Raw genomic sequence first — 26,904 nt, 5'->3', positions numbered from 1 at the left:
CTTTTGAGTAATCCTAAGTCACTTTGATATGTCCTCTATATTTTCTTGTGCCTCTTTAACATCTTGAGCTCTTTATCTTATAGGAAGATGAAATCTTCCATGTCTTTTTGTGGGATTCTGGAGAATTGTTTTCCCACTCTAATCCTATATTCCCATGAGATTTCAAGGTGGCATATGTTTTTTACTTTCCCATTTTGCTGCTTTAGCTTTCTCTATTTTAGAAAAATGTTTGCAGTAGTCAGTTAGTTGAACTATTCATACTACATGTGGCACCTTTGTTTTATTTCATTTGGTTTTATGCGTTTGGTTATTGTTGACTTCTGTAGAAACTGAATCCTCTTTCTTGCAGTGCTGCGTCAGGTGGTGGTGGAGGGGGCCCAGAGAGGTTAATCCACTGATGGTAACATGCTGGGATAGAGGTTGACTGGCATGTTGGGCACCATTTATACCTTTCTGGGGTTCCAGATTGCAGACACTGAAAGCTGAGCTCTGTGAGCATACTTGAGATCAGTACTAGTCCTGATGGATGGAGGAGGGGTAACACAATATACTATATTGTCTTTGTTATTTTACCAATACTCGGCATTTTTTTTCCTCAGTCAAGAGTGTATGTTTCCACTTGGGTTAGCTCTTCACCACCACAGCTCCTGGCTCAGCTGGCAGCCCCACTGTCCATATCTCCAGGGATTTTCTCGAGTGACTTCCTCTTCAGTGAAGTGTAACTCTCTTCACTGTCTCTTCTCCTCTGCCATCTCTGTTGGTCTAGTCACAGAACTCTCTGGATGCAGGGTCTCCCTTGTTGACCATTAGATAATCCTCTTAGGAGCAGAATTATCTTCTGTCACCATCTTGTTCTGAATCCCTGAGCTAGTATTTTTTGCTCAGTGCATTTGTCCACTTCTGTGAGCAACACTAACAAAGTATACTGTAAGCGTTCCTGACTTATATATCCTCCATCATCTGACTCCTGAGTCTGAACAGAATGCTTCCCAGTGGGTACAAGAGAAGGAGAGTTGCAGGGAGGCAGAGCTCATCAGACACTCTCACATCCTTAGTGAGCCTTTTGTGATTTTCACCATGTAGGTTCAGAGGTTTGCCTTTTCCTCTTTTTTGGCAATACTCTAAAATTATTTAGGACACTGCTGAGAAATCCCAGCAAAGTTAGCAAGAACCTCCTAGTAACAAAGGTAGACCCATCCGAGCCTTGTTGGTACCATGGGTCCAGGGTCTCTCAGATGGTCCTTATTCTCCCAACCATTCGGACTTGTCCCGTTCTCAGTTGTTGTAGTTCTGAGGTTGAAGGTTTTTCAGTGATCTGCTGAGGAATCCCGCAGCTATTGCTACATCTACTCTGACCTGGTCATCACCAATTGACTATTTTCTTTGTATTACTTGCATATTTAATATCCTTTAGAAATCCCTCAAAATATCTCCTTTTGATGACCACACATTTATCTTCATGCTTTTTAAATAATAATATTTTGGAAATTAAAACACAACAATATAGACTAGAACCAAGAATTTTTTGTAGGTCAAATTTCTGTGGATTTAGAAAAAAAATGTTTGCTAAAAATGTATAGGCACATTTATATACCTATAAAAATGTATTTATGTATAAGAGGTTATGTGTGCATATAGCATATACCTACCACATTAAATATTTAATATGCTTGCAAGTATAGAGAACAGGATCAAAATTACTTAAAGGGTCAGTCACATTTTACTTTGTGTTCTGTATTTACTTTTAATAATGAGAATATAATTTTAATTAGAAAATAATAAGTGAAAAATAAGTTATCAATCAATAACAGAAATAAGAGCATCCTATAGAATATCTGAAATAATGTCTAAATGATGAGAGCCTGGGAGGGGATCCTTTATTTCAGACATGATTGATTATGAAATTTGCTTTTTGTTCATGTGTCTTAGAGAAACAAAAACTAGAGATAATTTCAGAGAGAGAATATGAATTGTCATCCATAATCCAAGGAAGGATATTTTATTTTAAACACTATTAAAATTATTATACTGTATTGACCTTTACAGCTTTGGCTCTGTTCTTCTCATTTTTCTCCCAACTTGAATATTGGTTTGGATTACAGTGCATGATTATTGCTACTCTCTGTTTTGTCATTTGTTTATAAAGTAGCCATATAAACTGCACCACAAAACAAGAAGCCAAAGTTTTATACTTTACATATTTTAAGAATGTGTGAACTATTAAGATTCGAAATATTATCATTTTAAGGAAGACAGATGATTGCATGACCCATTAGCCATGTTTTACACTAATCTGATCTGCTAATAACCAGTAATATACATATCAATTCAGTATTTTAATTACTGTTGTTCATTTAATTCTGTGGGTAGGCTGTCTTCCTATATCTCATTAATCTTTTTGAGACTAGGGATATTAAAAATTAGTTTTAGAACAGTTTATTATAAAGAGTATTATAAAGCATTATAGTAAAGCTATATTAGATTTTGGAATATTACAAATACTTACAGTTTATAAACATTTACAAAATGATTAAAAGTTCTTTAACATCTAAATATTAGATTGTGTCTTAGCCAAGATCAACTAATTAGTAGAAAAACATTTTTTGATATAGTAAATGAGCATCCTAGGAGAGTTATTTAAAAATCAAGCAAGCAGGGCCCTCCCCGGTGGCACAGTGGGTTAGGACACAGCACTCCCTGCAAGCTGGCTGCACCTGCTTCAGTGCAAGTTGGGTCCCCACCCTGGACTTGACCCCAGGGCCCAGCAGACGTCTCCTGTCTCCCCGCTGCTCCCCTCAGCAGTGTACTTCGTTGATCTGCCTGTTCTGCTCCCCACTCTGTTTCTGGTGAATCCTCTGCACCTCTGGCCTGTACCCCATTCTGTGTGCATAAATAAATCTTTAAAATATATAAAAATAAAAACCAAGCAAACAATTGACAGTCCTTGCCTTTAGGACACCCACAGTGATGAAAACACAATGGCTACAGTTGCACACTTGTGTCTATCCTACTTATTTTTCCTGTCCTATAATGGCCCCTGTGTGTATTTTTAACACACCTTCCCGTTGTTGTTACAGTTGCTCAGGAAAACTAAGTTTTACTTCACTCAAAACCCATATGTTTTTATATAAAATATATAATGATCTCACTTGTAGGAAGGGAGATTTTGCTGTAATAATAAATTCTACTTCAAAACATTTCATAGTGGGTTTCTTTTGTTCTGACTAAAACACAAAAGATAGAATTTCTGTTTCAATGTCTTTGGGGAAATTACATTCTTGCTCTGATTTAATGGTACTTTTTTACTTGTTCTTAAGTTTGACATTATGAAGTCTTAAAATTGTAATTTCACGGTGATAGTTGTAAGTACATCATCAGAACCTACCCGTTTTACTTTTTCGATTGTCCAAGAGAATTTTAAAAGATGATTCCTTTATTATTGATAAAATATTGTTTTCGTGTTTATTTTGTTTTCGTTCCTGATTACAAAAATAAGGCAACCATTATAGAACATTTGGAAAATCTGAAAAGTGTAACTACTACGAGCACTGAGCATTTTCCATGTCACATGCGTATCCTGTGCCAAGTCCTCTGATACATGCTTTACATGGTGTTTTCATCCACGTGGAATATGCTCTGCATGTAGCCTACATATGGTCATTGCATTAAATCTCAATACATGAGAATTTATAGCTTTAGAGTAACGTAACAAAAGGTGAACCAGTGACATAAAAAATTGAATTTCTTAGCAGTATTTCTAATTCAGTTTTTTCTGTCTTTTTGAAGAAATTGTATTTAATTTTAATAACCGATGATTTAAACTGCACTCAGGAGCCCATCATATAAAAAATATGAGAGAATGAGAATAATTTTTTTTCTTTCATAGACTGCCTGTTGAAAAAGCTAACATTTCGCACATTTTTTTAAATTTTACTAAGAAGGGAATAGTAATGCATAGGTATGTAAGTAGGTACACCCCCTTTTTTCTACTGGGAAAGCTAAAGGAGGATGAGTTACAGAGATTTTTAGTGATAAATGTAAATAAATTTTTAGTAATAAAATGTTCAAGGGAAGTTTCACTCTCCTTTAGGAAAGCAGTATAATTACTGAAAGCAGGTAAGGCTTTGCAGTGTTTTGCCTTCTATCAAGGATACAGTTAGTGGTGGCCAGAGGCCAAATGCTGAGACTGTCCTACCTACCACGATAACCACATAGTTGTCATTGGACAAAGGCCAGGTTATCCTGTGGACAAAGTGATAACTTCAGGTTAACCTATACTGGGGTTCTGAATTCCTAATTAATATGTTCATTAAAAGTGTTGGTGAAGCTCAATGATTAGTACCTTTCCTTCTTGAATCTATGGTTGCAAAACCAAAGGAATTTTCTATTTGTTTTCTGCAGACGTTACTCTTAGGATACACATACCTGTATATGTATGATGCATTTAAATTTTGTCCTTTTGATCCTATTGCCAAATATGAATCTTAGATTTGAATAGAGAAAATCTTATGAAACCCAAATACAGAAACCTACTTTTTAGTTTATATACAAAATGAAAAAGGCTACAGTACAATTTTGAGTAAATACTCTTGACTGTGCTAAACAAAACAAGCATTCTATCGTGTACAGAAAATAAGATAATCCAATGGTTCATTGATTTTCCATTTCTCGTGAAAGTAGAATAATGTGTTCTTTCAATGAGTCAGTGTCTAGTGGTCACATGATCTTGCAAAATAATTATATTTGCCTTATGACCTTGAATAATGGTTTAGTTTCCTCGTCTGAAAAGAAATGGGTATAGAGTGTTTAGGGGGGCATCTATTTATACTTACCTCACAGTCTTACTGCAAGGGTTCAGAAAGCACATACAAGAAAGCAAATTCATGCTCAAAGTTTGGCACGTACCAGAAGATAAGTGTTTGCCAAAAACATGCTTGTTAACCTTTCTAGAAGATAGTTTCACTATACTTGCCAAAGGCTTTACAATTAAACTCAGAAAGAATTCTATTTCTATGAATTTGTCCCAAGGGAATTATTAGAAATGTGCCAAAGATTTCAGTATAATTCACCATGTAAGAAAAAGAGTTGGTTTAAGGGTAGGAGAGAAACTAAATGTCCTAATGAAGAGATCATATTTTTGTATATGCATACACACACACCCATGTACATGCAGCAGAATATCATGCAGTTATGGTAGAAATATACTTAGGATAGGGGAAAGTTTGGATTACAGATTTTGGATTAAGATTTTTCTCTATTCAAATCTAAGTTTCATATTTGACAATAGGATCAAAAGGACAAAATTTAAATGCATCATACGTATACATGTGTATTCTAAGAGTAATGTCTGCAGAAAACAAATAGAAACCAAAAAGATTAAAAATTGCAAATTTTTTGTGTAAAATTATAAATTGTGTGTGTAGACATATATGTGTATCTACTTGGACTTCCACAACAGAGTTCCACAGACTAGGCAGTCTAAAAAAGAAAATGTATTTTTCTTTATTCTGGAAGGTAGGAAGTCCAACATGAGGGTGTCACATAGGTTTCTAGGTAGATTGCAAGAGTTCTCCACTTTTGTCAGCCACCACCACCTTGCTGGGTGCTACATGACCCCCACTTTTGCAGGGGTGAAGGGCAAGGAGGCATGCAGAAGTCCTCTTAACTCTCTTCTTATCAAGGATGCTAATTCTGTCACATCAGAATTCTATCTTTATGACCTCATGTAATCTTAATTGCTTCATTAGAAAGTCCTTCTCCAAACAGATACATGGGGGTGGGTGACTGGAGGGAAGCTGGATTAGGACTTCACTATATGAACTTTGGGTGGCAGAGCCATTCAGTCCATACCTCCATCTTAGAACAAATCAATTAACAGTATCTAGACTGTTTGGTTACAAGTGACTTATGTTTTCTTCTCTGTATTTCTAAATTTTTCTATAAAATATACACGAAGTACAAAATATATAAGCACATAAACAAAGTAGATAAGTAGAAGGTTAGTAGTTGCTCAAGACCAGAACAAGGGTGAGAAAAATTGCAGAAATGCGTTCCAGGGAGAATATTGATGGTATCCATTAATGAATGGTAAAAAAAAAAAAAAAAGATTTTGTTAATGACTCACAGTAATTACAGATAGTTGGGTTCTCTAAAACTAAAACATTATAGCAAAAAAGAATGAGAAAGAAAAAATATTGTAAACAATTGACTTATATAATTATGAAAGCTGGAAAATTCCAAATCTGCTAAATGGATATCCCAGTTCAGGTCTGGAGGCTAGACGCTGCTTCAGAAGGAAACAAGATGGCTAATGTCTGGTTTGGTTCAAAGGCCAACATGCACCTGTACGACCAGGTGGAACCAGCATTACAGTTTGTCAGGCAAAAGAAGCTATATTCTAGTTTGAAGGCCAACAGGCAGAATTCCTACTTAGGAGAGAGTCAGCATTGGGTTCTACTCAAGTCTTCAACTGATTAACTGAGTCCCATTCATATTATGAAGAGCAAATGGTTATACTTAGTTTACTGATTTAAATGTTTATCTGACTCAAAAACACCCTCACAGAAACATCTAGATAATGCTTAACAAAATATGCAGGTATCCCATGACCCAATCAAGTTAACTACTGTGCTTATTTAAGTCACAGAGTGACCATGAGCAAATGTGTAGATGGTGAAGGTGAATTTTGCAGCATTGATCAAAGGAAAAAAGTACATGTTCATAATTAATGAGTCAGACCCAGGCTAAATACAGCCATATTGGTGTGAGGTAAGGAAACAAAAGAAGGTTGTAGCAAGGGTTGTACAGAGGAAATAAGATTCAAATGTATAGCTGGTGAACTTTTATATAGGTATATCCCCTATTACACCCAATCAATATGAAATATTTCTGGTACTCCAGAAGCTGTCCTCATATTCCTGCCCAATGCAGTCAGGACCATCTGTAGAACTATACCCACTGTTCTGATTCCTTTCACCATAGATTATTTTTCACTTTTCTGAATATCATAAGATGTAAACTCTGTGTCCGACTTGTTTTGCCAGCATTTTGTCTGTGGGATTCAGGGAACACTACAGAAAAAGAATCCAACATTTTTCTGCATCTTGGTTTTTTTTACCTCAGCGAGAGAGAATGAATACCGTTCAACATTAGAATTTGTCTTCATTTAGAATGCGTTGCTCCATGTTACTTCAGAATACCACGATGTCTCACAGTGTGTACAGGATTTCCTCCTTTAGTAATGCGTAGGTGGTTTCCAAAGAGACATAAAACTGAAGAGTTGAAGGCAATGTTTCTGCATAATAGCTAATATTGAAAAATTACCTTTCCCAGAGTTACAGGTATACACGTTCCCAACAGCATGTGATACGGTTACCACATAGTAATCTGAGCTCTCTACAGTTTAAATTTCATTAATAAAGTTGTTTTATGAATAAGTAGTACATGCAAATGGTGAAAAAAGTACAAAAGTGTGTTTGGTGAAAAGTACATCTCCCTTTTACCGCTATCTCCCAGTGGTCCAGTTTTTCTTCCCCAAAACAACCTCTTTGTGCCTGTTCAAAATATTTTATGTATATGCAAGTATATATCAGTATAAGTGGTATTTCTATGCTTTGTTTTTTGCACTTAACAATATATCTTGTAGATTATACCAAGAAATGTTATCTATATCTGCCTTATCTGAATTCTGATATATCATAATTGAGTTTCTTATTGATATCAAAGTTATTTTCAGTCTCATTATAATAAATAATATCAGAGTGAATTCATGAAGGGTAAAAAAATGCACATGCATTTTAATAAACAAATTATTAAAGTATAACATACACAAAAATATACCTAAATGCAATAGATTTTCAAAATGTTAATATACTTACATAATTACACTCAGATCAAGAAACACATGTTAGCAACAAGAAAGTTCTACATCACTCCCTTATTAGTCACTACCTCAGTTTGCCCAAAGGTAACTGCTGTCTTGATTTCCAGCATTTAGATTAATTCTGCCTGGTTTTGAACTTTGTACTATACATGATTTTTATTTTAGTAGATGTTCCTTTATAGAAATGGTGTCAGTTTACAATTCAACTTACAGTAAACATGAGAATGTGCGCTTCCGAATAACTACCCCTTACTAGTGAAGATGAGTCTTCCTTCGTGGTTGTTCATTATTTGCATTTCTTCTTCTGGATATTGCTTCTCTCTCCCCTTTTTTTTTTTTTTTTTTTTGTTACTTGATAGCTCTTATAATTTACCTAAGAGCTCTTTGAATATTAACAATAATATTACTTCATATTTTTTTCAAGTTTATTGTTAGTTTTACTTTGTGGTGTCTTTATTATTTCACATTAACTTTATTGAGATATAATTCACATACCATTCAATTTACCCACTTGGCATATAAAATTCAATGACTTTTGGATTATTCACAATTGTACAAACATCACCACACTCAATTTTTAAACATTATCATCACAGAAGGGACACTTTACCCTTAGCTATCATCCTCGACCTCCCACCCCCGAAGTACTAGACCACCACTACTTCCTGTGGCCATCAGTTAGCTATTCTGGACAATTCACGTGAATGGAATCACATGTAGTTGTTTATAACTGACTTCCATGTGACGATGTTTTCAAGCTGCCTCCATATTGTGCCATATATCAGTACTGTATCCCTTTAAGTGCCAAACAATGTCCCAATGTATGAGCATCCCACTTATTGTTTACCAGTTAATAGACATGTTGATGGGTTTCACCTTTTGACTATAATGAATCATACTACTGTGAACATTCATTTACAAGTTTTTTGTGTGGACATACATTTTCATTTCTCTTGAGATACATCTACAAATGGAATTATGGCACTTCATTGGGAAAGCCATGTGTAATCTTTTAAGGTATTGCCAGATGTTTTTCCAGAACAGTTACATTGATTTATATTTGGGCCAGAAATGCATGGAGGACCCAATTTCCTTACATCCTTACCAACAGTTTTTTTGTTTTTGTTTTTGTTTTTTACTTTATTTATCATAGCCATCCTAATGGAAATGAGGTGGTAACTTGTTGTGGGTTTGTTTTATGTTATCATCTTGCCATTTTTTATGGTGGAAGCACAAATTATAAAATTTACTACCTTAATTATTTTAAGTGTAGTGGTGTTAAATGTATTCAAGATATATCAGATAAGTGGATTGGTACAGTATTTCTCTTTTTGTGCCTGGCTTACTTCATGTAGCATAGTGTCCTCTTTTAGGTTAATAATATTCCATTATGTTGACATGCAGCATTTTGTTTGTTATACATTCATAGGTCAGTTGACATGGTGAATACAGCTGTTAGGAACATGTGTGTTCATTTGTTTTGGTTTTCATTATGGTGATCACTAATGACATTCACCATCTTTTCATGAACTTTGTATATCAGTATATCTTCTTGGGAGAACTGCCTATTTAGATTCTTTGCCTGTTGTGTCTTTGCCAAATGTAAATTTTATGTTATAAGGTAAAAACTTCATTTTCTTCCTAGTAGTTATTTATTAAATACTGGATCTTTTTAAATAATACTTTGACAAGCTTATTTAGCAAAAAATGTTAGGTAAGGGCCTGAGAAAATAAGAATAAAATGATGCAGAGTTTATATATTAGTACAAAGACAACTCGTGAATAAATAATATTCAGCAAGAATGGTTTAAATGGAGTTTAATAAAAGTCATTTTGAGATAAGTGCAAAAGAAGCACCAATAGCTGCCTAGTTGAGGAGGAAAAAAGAAATATTGGAGAAGGCATGTAAAGTTTTAAAATGAAAGAGTAAGAACCAGGCACAGTGATGATTTAAGAAACTTAAACATTGAAACCTGTTTTGCAAGTAAGGTAACGTGTGATTGGTTTTCGCCTATATATTTTATGAAATAGTAGCATCATCCCTGATTGCTTAATAATTTTTTTTGAAATATTGGCACCCTATGAACAACAGAATTCATTCATTCAGATAAAGAAGTTGATTTCTGCTTGTCATCGTGAATCAATAGCATATTCATAGATTTGGGGAGAAGGAATTAGAGCTCACTGTAAATATAAGCTTACATTGTAGCAGTAGTAATAGCTTATTCTTTATTTTTCCACAGTTCTTAGTGGTCTCTGTTCTAATGACTGTCCTCGTAAGATCACAGTAAGTAAACTTCACTCTCTGTTGTTATTGTGTCAATGAAAATTCTTTGCTTGATAAATATACACAAAATAGGTTTTTATGGGTTATAATTAAATTTTCATTGTTCTTTAGAAATATTTAAGGTACCTTTCATTAAAAATTTCTCACCTCAAGGATGAGATGAAACCTTTTGATACCCTTGAAAAATATGCCAACCCTTCCCTTGATTCCTCTGTTTCCTATTACCAGTTCAGCTTATACACTACTTGATTGCATATATGTTTATATCACATGTCTCTACACACTGGACTGTAATCCCCTAAGATCAAGAACCATGACATTTTTGTATATCTGACACATAGCAGAGGCTCAAGCACACAGTAGATAACTTTTTTAAGTATTAAGTCAATCTTAATACTGACTTGTCTAATGGATTGCTTCATGTGTAATAACAACATGTGAAATAGGCATAGTTGATGTAAATTGTTATATTTTATTTGGGAGTGAGTGTGTGTGTAGGTATATATCCCTGAGTGGGTCCTCTTAGTAACCACTGTTTTATAACAAATTATCCCCAATTTAAAGATGAGGAAAATGAAACTCAGAGGAATTAAATTATCCAGTCACAAAGTTGTAAGTAGTAGAGCTAAAACAACATTAGTTGCTCTGATTATAGTCTCATATTTTTACTATCCGCATTTTATGTGTCATTAGGAAACGTCCCAAACTTAAATGGTAACAGACCCTCACCCAGAAAAGACTTTGCAGAGATTTGAACAGCGTTTCTGCATTAGTAAGGAAAGCAGACCTGGCGAGAACCACTGATCTGTGATGCATGCATGAGATGCTGTGAAGCTTGGGTTTCCTTTCAAAGATGGCCCAAATGGAGATGCAGGGGGCCAAGCACTTGTACTGTGGCACCAGTTAGACATTGTGTGCAGAGGCAATGTCCAGGAAAGGTTTTTGGTTTACAGGAGTCAGCTGCCTTTGACTGAGAACAATTTCTAGGCAGGAAACCAAGCAGCCAGTGCTTAGAGGAGCTCGAGGAATAAATGCCTCAGCCCTAAGTGGATAGGCTGATCAAACCCACATGCTTTTGTATCATGATAAAATTGTGGTTCTGTAAGGAGGTAGGCAGTAAGGACAGGGACTGCAAAAGGTATGTGATCTCTCTGTACTTTCCATTTAGTTTGCTATGATCTAAAAAGCAGTCTGTTTTTTAAAAGTTTTAAGAGTAGAGCACCTAAATTTTAATTTCAGATTTTATGTATATAGTCTGTAAGATATTCAAGCCTTTTGTTACTCTCCCTGTTTCTCAGTGACCATATCCTGATGTGTGACTTTCATTACACAATCAAGCGGAGAACTTTAAAAATTGAAAATGATTAAACCCACTCATTGTACCCACAACTTCTAGCAGAAAATTTGATAGGGAAGGCTGTATGATTAAGGCAGTTGTACTTCTAAGAGCAATAATGCGCCCTCTCCTTATCTAAAACTAAACGCCACTTCTCTGTATGGAAAACAGATTCATTTAGAAAGTCCAGGAGCAGATTCTTACAGTGACTAACAGTTCAGCACTTTTGTGCTTTTTTACAGATGAAAGGTTTGCCTCCCGTTCTTTCATCTATTGCTTTCTTTAAAATTCAGATCTTGTTGAACTGCCCTTCACATCTGTCGTTTTCCTTCCCTACTTATATCATGGGTCGCAGCCATGATAGTCTAAACGAAACCAAAGCACACTACTCATTCCCAGTTTCGCGTATGTGTGCCATCTGGTGAAAGGCTTTCATGGGAAAGTGGGCCCTCTTCATGTTGCTTAGATGTCAGGCCCCCTTGGTCATGCTCAGAAGTGTCCCCCAATAGGTGTGACCTGCGTGAGAATAGGGAGGTGTGCAGACCAAGTGCCATTCATGACCTGAATAACCCTGCTGCTACCTGAGTGTCCCACATGCTGCAGGCAGCCTGCACAGTTATGCAGAGGGGAGAATTATTCAAGTTGGCAGCCAGTCTCACCCACGTTCTTTTATCTCCATTTTGGAAACCCATTTTGAGTTTCCATTCTTACTCTGCTTTAGCCCCATGGCCAGACTCTGTTGTTTTGTTTTGTTTTTAAGATTTATTTATTTATGCATTCAAGGATTGGTGTACAGGCCAGAGATGTGGTCAGAGGACTCACCAGAGAGAAAGTGGTTGCAGAACAGTCAGATCAACTGAAATACATTGCTGAGGGGAGCAGTGGGCGAGACAGGAGAGATCTGCTGTGCCCTGTGGGTCAGCTCCCTGGCCAGGGATTGAACTCATGATGCAGTGGCTGAGGAGAGTTTCATAGTGCTGTGCTTTGACCTGTTGCTCCACCAGGGAGGGCATCTGTGCATACTCTAAATCATCACTGTCTCTCCCCTGGCTTTTTTAACCATTTGCATACTGATTACTCCTAAGTCTACTTTCCAGTCATCTCTTCTGCACTTCAGATCTTCACAACTGAGTGTCTTACAGCAATATCCAAAAATGAAATCTAGTGCTTCTTCAGAAAAACTCATTCCTTTGCCTACTAGTTACTTTTTTCTTTTCCTTACCACCTAAATCTCCTAAGTTATTATTCTTGCCCCATAACTATCCTTTCAATGTCTCTTGTTACTTTAGTTCAGGACATCATCATTTTTCTCCTGACTGATGAAATTACCTAAACCATCTTTCAAAAAGCAATCACCATGATCTTTCTTAATGCAAACCTTTGGTGGTTTCCCAGATCTGGCTTACTGAGATAGTGCTGTTGTGTGCTTCTTCCTCAGCCTCCTTTACCATTTCTCCTCCAACCTCCTCCCAAGTTGATGCGTCAGCCACTATACTATGTGGTCTGCCTTACTATCACCTCCAGCCCCTGACATATGACGCCTCTTCCCTAAAGCCTCTTCCTCTCCACCTTTTCCTAGATTCCTCCATAGGACCACCAGGTCAGCTCTCAGATACTCTTCATTTCTTCTGAGAATTATTCCTTTTTATTCTGTAATTGATGAGTTACCTACATAAATTCCTTGAAAAGGAGTATGTCTTCTTTACTGTTTTCTGCTTATTTCCTAACATAGTACCTGACATGTAATAACTCAGTATTTGGTATAAAGAATAAATGAGTTTGCCCTAAAACTTCAAGTGATAAGTTTATCATACCATCTCTTCCCACAATCATATATTAATTGTGAACATCTGCATAATAAATTATAAACTTCACAAAAGGAATGCATTCTGCAAAACCCTGATATAAAGGGGGAAAGACCCTCATTTCTGTTCCCAGAGCTACCCCATGGTGAGACACAAATGTTTCCGTTGTTAGTGCAAACAGATTTTTAATATATTAGCAAAACAAAATGCCTTGACATTTTTCATATCTTTTTTTTCTCACTCCCTGGCTCATTTCCACCAATATTTATTTTTAAACTAAATAAAATTCATCAAGTCATTGACCTTAAAAAACTTCTACTTCCTACCTGTGATAAAAGATGAAGATTTGGCTCACCCCCTCCTCCTCTTGGCCCTTCTTCCATCTCATCACCTTCTAAACTTTGGTAGTAACATTATCACAAAGTCTTACTACTGGCTTTTTTAAAAAATAATTATTTTCTGACAGTGTTGTTAATTTTTGGAGTGTTTGATTTCTTCCCTCTGGCTTTTCATCTTTTCAATCAAAAAGGTTTTCATGCTTTCATATGCTCTATGTAGAAATATTCTGGCAAAGTATAAACTAATAAGTTTGTCAGTCTTTGTTTTGATTAAGGGAATTATCTGGCTGATACTGTTTTAGTGCCCATCCTTTGGAAGATATCAGGCATTACTCAATAAGTATTTATGGATCACAGCTGATTTATTACCATTTTGTTAAAATCTCATTCTCTATACTATTTGCCTTTCTTTTATCACACCTGGCAGTGGTACTATCATATACTATCATATACCAAAGTATAGAAATATAATTGACATAAATATTTTTTACATTTTACACTTCTCTGTCTTTTTATAATCTTCTACTAAGATAAACTACCTTGAATTTTTAACAGAAAAGTAACCAAATTGAAGCAAATATCTAACTTAATATAGTGGGTAAATAAGTAAAAAACAATATGCAAATTTAATATTGAGCAAAATGGGGAAAGATAGCACTAATGATAAGGAAAAATATCAGTGATTATTTACTAAAAACATAAACAAGAATTATCTTTGATATAAATTAAGTCATACTATAAAGCAGTCATTTTTCTAATAGTTTAGAATCATAAGTTAATACTACACAATTAAAATCTAATATAGATTTTATCTCACATAATATGTCTTCGAAATATTTAACCATCCAGAGCCAATGATGTAGAATACATTTGGTCTTCACTGTAGGAGCTCAGAGCCTAGAGACAAATCCTTAGACTATCAGGCAATTGATACTGATACAAAAATTACCAAGATTTGTTCAGGCCACTAAAAAAGAAATAAATGTATGCCAAATTCTGACCCTGATTTTTTGTAAGTCAGTAGGCATATACAGGACACGTATTTTAAAAGAATCTGGATAAAACAACATCTACACAGTGTTACATCAGTATGATACACCATAGAATAAGACAAAAGGAGCCAATATTGTCCTTTTTTATTATAATATGGAGAGATTGAGAAATCATTAAAATTATTTCAATTCCTTCAAAAAATAGACATGGAAGAGAAGAGTGATATATGAGAGAGTTGTGTGATACTAACGTTTTCACATATATGTGTGAACTTGCTAGATGATAATGCACAGCACTGGGCACTCCACAGAAATAACTGTTGTAATCCTTTCTTACCAAAATTTATCAATTTATTAAATCTTAATGCACACAAAAAAAATTTTAAAAGAAAGCAGTTCATTCTATATAAAATCTAGTATGTATTTGTTTCATTGATCAAGAAGTCTTTGCACCTAGACAACTAGGGTTGCCTTTCCACCAGACAGCATCCTCAAAAGTACTGCTGGAGAATTTAAGTGAAACTAAATTCAGCAAAGGCAGCAGCAGGTCTGTGCCTAGACTCCCTCACTCAGAACCTGTCCCCACCACATAGAAACCAGGACAAAACCCTTGTGCCTCTTTCTGTTCAACTCAGGTACTTAGAAGTCTCCTTGTATAGAGGAAGAAAGTTGTCTATGATTTAGGGGTACAGGTTCACATGTCTTCAGATGTATGTTACCACATTCTACCTGCTACTAAGGCAATATGCCCATTGGGCTCTCTCCTGCCTTTGCACCTCACCACATCTCTCCCTCTCTAGTAGCCTCAGTTCTGCAGATATTTCAGTGGTTTTTGTCTGTTTTTTTGTTTGTTTGTTTGTTTGTTTGTTTGTTTGTTTTGTTGCTTTACAGTCCACATATGGCTGAAATCACCCAATATTTGTCTTTCTCCCACTGATGTATTTCACCTGGTATAATCCCCTCCAATTCCATCATAGGCAGTATTGCAAACTGGCATTACCGCAATAAAAAATACTGGAAATTTTGACACATATAACAACATAGATGAACCCTATATTAAGGAAAGTAAGCCAATAAAAGAGGATAGAGTTTTCTAAAATGTTAAAAATAGATCTGCTGGGCTCTCTGTAGAGGTGCTACACTATGAAACTCTCAGAAGACACTGCAGCATCAGTTGGATTCCCAGCCAGGAAGTTGACCCATATGGCATGACAGACCTCTCCTGACACACCTGCTACTCCCCTCAGCAGTGTATTTCAGTTGATCTGCCTGTTCTGTTCCCCCTGTCTCTGGTGAAGCCTCTCACACACTATACCTCTGGCCTGTACCCAGTTCTCTAAGCATAAACAAATAAATCTTTAAAAACAAAAATAAATCTGCCACCTCTTTTGTTAGGTTAATTCCCAAGTGTCTGAAATTTTTTTGTTTCAATTATAAAAGGATTGGTTTTCTTGATTTCTTCTTCAAATTAAAAGCATATAGGAAGGCTGCTGATTTTTGTGTGTTGATTTTATATCCTGCTACTCTACTAAGTTGGTTGATTATTTTGATTAATTTTTCTCAGGAAGTTTTTTGGTTTTCTCTGTATATGATCATACCATCTGCAAATAGTGATAGTTTTACTTCTTCCACCAATTTCATCAGAAAATTGGCTTCAGTTTTTAATATGTCAAGCCATAGTAGCAATTGCAAATCTTTCAAAATCCCAATTTTCACTTAGAAACTCAAATCTTATCACTGGCAACAAGCACTCCTAGTTGTTTACCTGAAAGTGACAGACTCACTTTGTCATTTTCAAGGAAATGTTAGCTAAATATCCAAGTCTGGATAACCATAATTCATTGCCACTGCTCATTACCACCCTTTTAACAGTAGGTTTTTCGTATTCTCAGGGGTCTTTAACCATACTTTAAGATCAACCATATAGAAAAATTGTATCAAGGTTTCTGGACCTGTCTTTAAAGATTCCATGTTGAAAAATGAGCTTCAGCGTTAGGACTTATGATAGTCTCACTCACCTGGCTTATTTGTTTTAATATAGTACAGGAGAGGGGAAAATGCCCTTGTAAAGGCATTTTAAAGGTGTCATAAGTAGTAGTAGTATGAAATTTTGCATGTGTGAATTTTAATTATAATATTTAAGAATAAGGAGTGTTTTCACAGAAAACAATTCTTACAGCCAGATACCAGTCTTACAGAATATAGATTACTAGAAAGTATAATATTCTTCTTTCTAGGTAATACTTCACTAACAAGTTGGTTTTATTACTTGCTTATTATTCTTCATGTATCTTTTATTCAGTTAATAATATAAGTAGTTATTGCAATCTTATAATCTATTTTTTCACATGAACTTCTACAGTTCTTAAAATATTAAACAGGCAATGGTGGGATCGATGAAATTAATTATTTCTGTCATTCTAGAAGAAAAGCACTATCCAGATGTGTTGACTCTGCCCTACTCTGTTGGGAGGAACAGTAGCACTTTAAATTCTGTGAAGTGTTCAAAGCATTTCTTCAGTGTTTTGTCATTTCTTCTTCTGTTGCATATTGCAAGCATTGGTTTATTTATAACTATTTAATTAGCCCTAATTTCTAAAAAGAATAAATAAATCATTACATTTGGGTGTGAAAATCTTACAGAAACAATAGACAAATTGGAAAACACTTCACCATTGTAACAAAGCTCTGTCAATCATGTTTTTCTTAACTCAAAATCAAAGCCCTATCTAAATCTGTTGCAGGAAATTAAATGTGGTGATTTACCTTTTCTTAATTATAATGGATGCATTTTATTTACCTTCATATTTTAAAAGGAAAATTGAACTATGTTCACTCTATCCCAGAAGGGAAAAGCAATATTCAACAGAAATGTTAAAATAAAACTGCCATAGCCTATTCATGGTGGAATCAAAAGTAGTAAATTTTACATAAAATATTCAACCACATATAATAAACAGTGCATAAATGTATAAACCAAATAAATTTAATAAATATAGCTATCAAATCATTCGAAATTTTCTAATAGGTTTTCTTTTGAAGTGTTAATCTATGTATGGAGATGTTTTCGAAGTGCTTTCTCTAAGGATTATATGTAAGGATATTTTACTTTATTTGTAATTAATTTCCCTGCAACTTCAAATAGTTCACTATCTTTCCTTCTCCTTATTCCTTCTCCTTATTTTGCAGCCCTTTGGAGTAAATCAGCCTGGACCTTATATTATGTATACAACTGTAGATGCAAATGGGTATCTGAAAAACGGTTCAGGTAAGATGATACGATGTCTATATGCATAAAAGCACCTTTAATCAACATACGTTGAGAAGGTAAACTGGATGCCAAAGTTATCATCATGTTTTCAAACCCTTCATAAAGTCATTGCTTCTTATTTAAGTATTTGTATATACTAATATTGGTAATTACAGAAGATCTTCATGAAAATTTATTAACATTACTTCCCTATAGATTACTATCATGATGAAGTCAAATCATTATCCTTATTTTTCAGTTGAAGAAAAAAGAGAGATTGGGGGAAATTGTTTATCTTGATCGCAGTTTGAAGTGCTAAGTTAGTTGATAAAGTTGATTTTAGAAGAGCAAAAACTCAGAATCCATATACAGTCTAGACTAATCCTAGCGTTTTCATATGTGGAAGAGAAACTGGAAGTTATAGAGGGGGTTTTTTGACATGTGATTATAAAGAAAATAACCTAGTTACATATTTGAAAAAAATATAAAGGGGAATACAATCAAGACAAAAAGGAAATAAGACTGAGCAAGGACCAAGCTCTTGACAGTGACTAGCTGACTGGGGTGAGATCCATATCATAGTAAATAAAACTGACCACTTCCACCTGCTAAATAAGAAAAGGAGATGCTTCTTAATATTAATATGCTTCTTTGAAATTCCCAAAATCCTCAACATTAGGAAGTAGCAACAGAGTTGCTGCTACACCTCCATTTTTATGAACCAAAAGGAAAATTAATTACATGAACATTCTTATTTAATGTCCTACCTAAATATACCATAGTGTGCTTCCTTTTTTTTTTTTTAAGTTTTATTTATTTATGCATACAGAACTGGGGTACAGGCCAGAGGTACAGGGGTGGTAAGAGGATCCACCAGGTACAGAGTAGGGAGCAGAACAGGCTGATGAAGTACACCGCAGAGGGGAGCAGCGGGCGTGTGGGTAGAGGTCTGCCGCGCCATGTGGGTCACCTCTGGGCGGCCCATCTATGGAACTCATGCGGAAGTAGCTTTAGCTTGTTAGTGCTGTGCTTTAACCCGCAGAGCCACCAGGAGGGCCCAGAGTGTGCTTCCTTTTAAGCCATTTATATATACTTGAGATTTAATTAGGCTACTTCTTTAGCTCTGAATATATTAATATTTTGATTTGAATACCTGTTAAATTTTATACACAAAAGCTTCCAGGATCAACTGGTTTTACCTTTTATCACTTAATTCTTTTAGACTTTCAAGATGCAGACATTTTCAGTGTTAGGTAAAATGTTACCCAAAAATGAAGGGAAAAAAATGTCTTAATTATAACCATTGACCCTTTTTTTTAAAAGTCCTATCTTTTTATATGTATTGTGTAAATCTTTCATTGTCTGTCCTAATTTCTTTGGGGACTGTTTTATATCTTGGTAAAATAGCTAATTTTTTTTTCAACATGATACAACCATAAAGATCAATGTGCACATATGTTTAGAAAGAACAGTAAATTCAGTAGATTCACTTCCTACTGGCTATACTTCTATAGCTATTATTCTAAAATTTAATTTTTTAAAGAAAATTTTACAGCAAATCAAAGTTTGTTATAAATATTGCACTTTAATTGAATATAGAAATATTTTAACCTTGTGATTAGTTACTCATTTAAAAAAATTAATTGAACCCCGATAGCAATACTACAGGATACACTATATCCTATATAGTAGGATATCTTACTGGATGCTAAAACAGTCATTTATTTATATTCACTCCTATTGCTATTTTTTAGGTGAATGGAAGAATATTTCTTAAGCATGATTTTTTTAATTAAACCCAAAACAATAGTGGAACATTATGTTTATCCTTACTGAAATGAATACTCTTACTAAATTATTTACCTATACCCTGCATTTGCTCTTGTACACATAAGAGCAAAGCAGAAAATATCTATAGTAAAGATAAATGCTGAAATAGAATGCTATCTCATCCTACCCCACCAGAAGAGAACTTTTCATTCTGATAATAATTATATACTTTAGAAACTATAGCCTTGGTTTTCTTATAGAGCAGTGAAATAGTCAAATCTGATTAGTGGATCAGGAAATTAATTAAGTGGCTTATAAGAAGTACTTTCTATTTAATAGAATAAAAGAAAAAAGTTGAGTGTTGTCTCATGAAAATTTTGTTTTTAGGTGTGTGTGTGCACGCTGGGTATGACACTTTGAATGTGAACTGTGTTCAAAACAATTAGAAAGCCACTGCCAGAAACAATAACATGCTTTAGTATTATTTAAAAATAACCTGACCAGTTATCTTTTCCATGTCAGTAGATCCTACATTGTTGCCAAAAACTCCATGGCGGTACTCCTCTCCCTAGCATAGGAATATGCAGATGTTCTTAGAGTGTTGCATTACAGAGAAGTAATTAATTTTCTAAATAACCAGTAGCTCCTGTAACAGATAAAAAATGAAATTAAATTACATTTATCATGAGCATGTTAAGAACTAAACTGCTCTGGCTTTGAATCTAGGATTTTGTTTACTACTCTTGTAAATTAGCCAGAGATCTGCAATGGGGATCCAAATTCCCTAAACAATATTTGAAAGAACTTAGTAGATTGGAGCTTGTTGGCATGCTAGTGAACTGTTTGTTATTCATGAGTACTAACATTATTAAACCAAGAATTGTTTCTCTACCCTTTAAATTACCTACTTGGTCCTGCTATTTGGATCTGAAGAGAAAATCATTTCCCTTGGTCCTTAGGTTACTATTTGCTTCTGAGAAAAACATAAGTAACTCTTACCTTCTATGAGCCCTTCAAAATTTGCCTCAAATATAAGCACATTTACAATCTGGAAGACTGAGCAAAGCATGTGAATGGGTGAAGAAGCACTTAGGTTAAGATGTAACAAATTCATATTAGTGATGAATGTTAGATTATTGAGGAAAATGACTCATACTTTAAAAGCTCGTGATTTTCTAAAATTTTCATTCAGATTTTTCCACTTTAATCAATAATTATTGACTATATCTTCATCCAAAAAACATTTTATTCTTTATATTCATTTCTTACATATATATTTCTAAAATTATTTTCAAAGAAATACAGTTAATATTTGATTGATTCATGTGTATTTATATAAAGAATTTTTTCCCATTTGAATCATTTTAAACACATCTCACTTTAAATTGTCATACTCATGATTCAGCCAAAAATTTTAATTTGAGTGACACTAAATAGGGTATATTTTATATCAAAAATCATAATTCATAACAAAAAAATGAAAAAAATGTGTTATGCCCTCCTGGAACACTCATGATATTTTTCTGTGAAAGAATGAATTATTGGAGGAGGACTTACTCCATACCTTAATTACTCACATCAAGTGAAGATCTGACTAAATAACCAAGTTAACAACAGATAAGCATGGGACGCTTAGGTGCTGATTATGATTTGAAATGAAAGAGAAAGGAAGACAGGGCTATATGAATACCTCTAAGCCATAACTGATAGATCTTCTTGACATAATTACAAAATGTGAGTGGTTAAATCCAGTGAATTATAAGAAAAACAGTCTGCAAACTCAAAAAGTTTGTAACTTTTCAAGCAGCAGCTAGTAATTCCATCTATGCAGAAGGAAATGAGTCAAAAGAAAGTCAGAAATTGTAGTGGAAAAAACAAAGATTTACTTTATATGATTCTGTTTGCAAGGTGATTTCTAGTATTTTATTACAGTCAATATAGATCATAATACTGAAAGAAAAATTGCCACATTACAGCTTTGGAAAAACAAAGTAGGAGAAAGAATTTATCTTAGCTGTGGTCTTCACTGGAAAATGTTTTGTCACCCCACAAATTGCAGTAAGTTATCCAGTAAATCCTGCCTACACTGCATATACAGGCATATTTGACACAAATATCCTGATCAAAATCTCCTTACTCTGATACCACTGATTCCTTTTGTTTGCCTTAGTCTTAGGACTTAACTATTCTCAGTATCCTTTTCTTCTCCAAGTTAAGGTTTGTTGAACACAAACCACAGAAAGCTACTATGTGCTACTAGGAACGGTTGAAATGTGTTGGATATACAGTATCTGTAGCATAGGAACCACTCACTACACCTTGAACAAATGTAAAATTGAAGCAAATTTTCTGCAGTTCTCTCATCTTGTTTAAAAAATATATTGCCAGTATATGGAGTTGTACACTCAAAATTTAGTCTAAAATTTAAATTGTAGTATTGTTTGGAGGGGAAAATGCTAGATTCTTCATCCTCTTTATCATTAAAATTAATTTTTATCATATTAAACTCACTAGTTCAGTGAATATCAGATTAAAGTCAAATACATGAACTTAAAGAAAAGATGTGTTGGTTTGATTACTAATTGCATTTTTAGCCACTAACTCATAGATAGATATTGTTAGGCTAGTTTAACCAAGAAAAATGTCCAGATTTTTATTCTCTCAGTTGACTTGCTTTTCCCATTATTAATATTTACAGAGCAGGAACAACATTAAAATTAGAACAAAACAAAAAATATATATGCTACACACTCCTAGTTAGATTGAGCTTACTCAACATAATGCCTCATAGCCACTCTGCCTGCTTCCATGAAGTAATCATGGATCAGTATTTTCTCAAATTTTCACAATCTTGATATTGCTCATTTGTAAACTTAGAGGATTATTTGAACAGTTTGTCCTCAATAATATCAGATACTGAATTTTTGAATGATGAGACATCTTAGAACTCTAGTTCTAGCTCTTTTTATATCCCTAAATGGTTCTCTACTGGCTGACAATCAAGGTCTCCATAACTGAGCACAAGTCACCTCCCTGCTCTCCCTGTTCCCCTTTTGCACATACCCAGCTTGCTTTCCAAGACATCTACCTTCTTCCACTTCAGCTCAATGCCCTTGATTATCTCTCATTCTCTACCTCTTCCGCACGCATATATCTCACAAATATGAGTATCATCCCATCTGTTGTTCACAAACCCTTCCACAAACTGGAGGTGGACTCTTTCTGCACCAAACTGAAGGTGGACTCTTTCTGTTGTACTTCTCCTATAATACCTTCCAGTCCACTTTGACTCATGACTATGTCTGTGTCTTACCTCACTTGACACTAGAGATTCACTGAACACTGATTCTACAAGAAATTCTATCTTTACATGCTTTGTTCATGTAGAAACCCAAGTATTTGTTGAATGAATGATTTTGTAAGATCAGTACAGAGACTTCCAGTTCTTTAAAATAACATTTAGATTAAAAAACAAAAACTTGAGAAGAAAGTTTAGCTAAAATAGGTGATAGTTAGAGTTAATATCTCATTATAAGGAGCTTTTTTTTTTTTTTTTAGTCTATTATAAAGTAGTGAATAGAGGTTTAGAAAAATTCACAATTAATAGGTCCAGGGCCTCCATGGTGGCACAGGGGTTAAAGACACAACAAAATCAAGTTGTTACTAGCCACTGCAGCATGAGTTCTATCCCTAGCCAGAGAAGTGACCCACATGAGACAGCAGACCTCTCCTGTCTCGCCCGCTGCTCCCTTCAGCAGTGTACTTCATCAGTCTGCCTGTTCTGCTCCCCACTTTGTCTCTGGTGAATCCTCTCACTGCCCCCTGCACATCTGCACCTCTATATGCATAAATAAATAAAATCTCTAAATTTAAATAAGTAAATAAATCTTTTAAAATGTATATAATAAAATAAAATTAATAGATTTGTAGGTGTTGATTTTAAAGTCCCTACCTTACATTGGGCACTTTTTCTGACTCTTCATGTTATCTCCTTGAACTTTAAAGCATCAAAACAGGGCTAAAGGGCATTGCCACAGTGGGGGCAGGTACTGTCTGTAATGCCAATCAGCCCACTTCCATTTTTCAGTCTGAATAATTAACTCACCACTATGAATGAAACCGTACCTGGTCCAGTTAGCTTGAATCTGATTGGCCAAATATAAAAAGGAAAAGTTCAGCACCTGCGCAGGCTTACCTTGCCTTGTGGTCAGGGCCGGTTCCTGGGCTGGTGTGCTTCGGGGAGTCACAGCCACAGCCGTCTGTGAGGTTGGAGACACCCTGCACCCCAGGGCCCCTTAGAGGGAGGGGGTGGAGAACCATGCAGCACACTTCCACTGACTGGGCTCATCACAGAGGGGGCCGCTGCAGGTGGAATCATCGCCGCTTTACTGTTTTGTTTTTAGAGCAGCCTGTGCTGCCTGGTCCATAGGCTGTATGTACCCCCCTAGGCTGTATGTTCCAGGGCCTGTGGTGCCCATAAAGCCTTCACACTACCCTGTTCTAGTGGCCTCAAACCCAGTCCTGCTCCGGGCCTTGTGCCATGGGGATCCCAGCTTCAGAGCCACTGCAGGGTAGCCCTCATTCTACAGCTGAGGAAACTTACACTCTGAGAATTTAAGAAATTTAACTGTAGTGCTTAACAGGTAACTAATAGAGGTAAATTTGAACTCAAGATTACCTACAAAACCTGTGTGCTGGTATTAGGTAATAAGGCCCTTGGTAAGTAATTACAGTCTTCTCTATTACAAGAACTTATGTCCTTGACCTTGAGCTTCCCAGTGCTCCAGAAGGTGAGAAATAAATTTCTGTTGTTTATTATCTACCCAGTCTACAGTACATTATTTGTATCACTCTGAAAAGACAAAGACGTGGTAGCAACTTAAAATGGTGCCACAGGTATGGAAAATAATGTGACACATTACGTAAAATTAGCATATGATCCACCAACTTCACTCCTGGGTATATATCCAAAAATAATTAAAAGCAAATTCTCCACAAGATAATTTGTACATTGACATAGCATTATTCACAATAGACAAAAGGTGGATGGAACCAAGTGTCCATTGACAGATGAATAGATAAACAAAATAAGGACTAGAACTACAGTGAAATATTATTCAGCCTTAAAAAGGAATGAAATTCTGACATATGCTGTAATATGCATTAGTCTTAAGGACATTATGCTTAGTAAAATCAGTCACCAAAAGACAAATACTGTATGAACCAATTGTATGAGGTGTCTACAGAAGTCAAAGTCATAGATACAAAAATTAGAATGGCTATTGCCAGGTACTGGGAGAATGTAGAGTTACTGTTTAATAGGTATAGTTTCAATTTTACAAGTTGAAGATTTCTAAGGGTTAATAAAAGTGATGGCTGCACAATAGGTGAAGATACTTAAAACTATTCAACAGTACACTTAAAAATGGATGAGCTGGTACAGAGAAATAGAAGCGAAAGGTTATATATAGTCATCCATCCCTTAACAGAGAATATGTTCTGTGAAATGTATCATTTGGCAATTCTATCATTGTGCAAATGTCACAGTATAATTACACAAGACTAGGTGGCTTAGCCCACCTAGGTTATATGGCATAGCCTATTGAGACATGTAGGTTATTGACTGTAAACATTGTGAAGTGACGCATGACTCTGTGTGTGTGTGTGTGTGTGTACAGAGGAGTCCTGTGATCTGCCTTCTGCAAGCTGGAGAAGATAACTCCGTCTTTCCAAAGTCCTAAAAACCAAAAGAGAGTGTCTAAGAGGTCTCCCAGTTCATACAGAGAGCAAATTCTCCCTCCCTCTTTTATTCAGTCTCCGTATTATGCCTACCTGCATTGGAGAGGGCAAAGCTTGTTATTCAGTTAAACAGCCTCACAGATACACCTTGAAATAATGTTTACTGGCTGTCTGGGCATACAGCCTAGTAAATTGACCCATAAAATTAACGTCACAGATAGTTAATTTTGTTATGTTTATTTTACTACAGTTAGATGCACTAAGAAAACAAGGGTAAATTTTTATATATATCTTTAAAAACATAAGTTTAACAAATACATCACTAGACCTTTTATTTCCAATAAATTGGCCTCTTGCTATGACAAAATCATTTGGACCACACCTATTCCCACAATGCCAAAGATTCACCCTTACTAACCAAGCTGCCGCCACAGAAACGGCAAAACAACTATAAGGTGTGGCCTTACAAACTGAAAGTCTTTGAGTCACTTAGTTCTTTTAATCACTCCAGTAATCACAGTAAAACTGTGTGACTCTACAAGTTCAGAGTAGTTTCTAAGGTACTTATCATTATCATCATCATTATTCCTTCTAAATGTTCCTGCAGATAACAAATTCCATAACTTAGGTAACAGAAATATTTTTTGTACTTTGAAAGCTTCTAGTTTTGTCTCTATTTGTTTATACTTCTGTTACAGTTCTTTGAATTACTTCTCTACTTGTCTGACATGTGCAAGGCAAGTGTGCACACAGTCAGGTCTTCAAGTTGTACAAAAGTAAAATAAGGCTTCATGCACACTGACAGGTAGAGGAGAATGAAAGAATGCCCTGGCCTACCCTTTCACTCTCTTGCAGTCAGGAACGCTTGTTCAGCTGTAGTAGGGTGCACCAGGAAAATGCCCCACTACCAGATAGAATGTCCAGGAAAACACTGGATCCTTTATAACATCCTATATTTTATATGGATTTGGAAGAAAATCTGCAATGTCAAGAGGAAGAGTTAGCCTCTTAGTTAAGGGAAAAAATCTGATAGATAGGAAGAACCTCTGTAACTATTAGCCTGTTTTTGCACTACCTAAGTCAGACTTGCTCAGCTAGTTCCTTGCAATTGAAAGGTTGGAGAAAATAGTTGGAGAACCATCTAGATGTGCCTGTCCTAATTTTCCCTTATAATATAAGCTCCTCAACTCCCAAATCCTTTCCTAATTCATTTCTCTGCTTGCAGCACCATAAAGTACTTGGCAAATAATGTTACTATGTACATAAGGTAATAGAAAAAGGGCATGGAATCCAAATATTCACAGAAGTTTAGAATCATAACTGCATTTTCATGAGCTTTATAATTTTGTGAGTTTTATAGTCTGTATCAGGATTTCTCAGGTAAGCATTGTTGACATATCAAGCCACATAATTTTTGGTGTATGTTTATTATACAGTGACGCCTGCATCATGACAATTAAAAAATGTCTCTAGACTTGGTCTCTCCACTTAAGTGTCCAATGTTT

General features: G+C 35.3%; 1 protein-coding gene across 1 annotated transcript in view; it reads left to right on the top strand.

The window, feature by feature from the left end:
- Positions 1-26,904, top strand: part of ITFG1 (integrin alpha FG-GAP repeat containing 1) — a 216,559-nt gene that overhangs the window by 164,067 nt on the left and 25,588 nt on the right. Inside the window, exons 13-14 of the mRNA XM_004690317.2 lie at positions 10,126-10,169; positions 17,830-17,908. Coding sequence (XP_004690374.1) covers positions 10,126-10,169; positions 17,830-17,908 — 123 coding nt within the window. The remainder of the gene's footprint in view (positions 1-10,125; positions 10,170-17,829; positions 17,909-26,904) is intronic.

Source organism: Condylura cristata, unplaced genomic scaffold (assembly GCF_000260355.1).
Source record: "Condylura cristata isolate star-nosed mole 26May11 unplaced genomic scaffold, ConCri1.0 scaffold00028, whole genome shotgun sequence".
Classification (NCBI taxonomy): Eukaryota; Metazoa; Chordata; class Mammalia; order Eulipotyphla; family Talpidae; genus Condylura; species Condylura cristata.
This window is presented reverse-complemented; position numbering and strand designations above follow the sequence as displayed.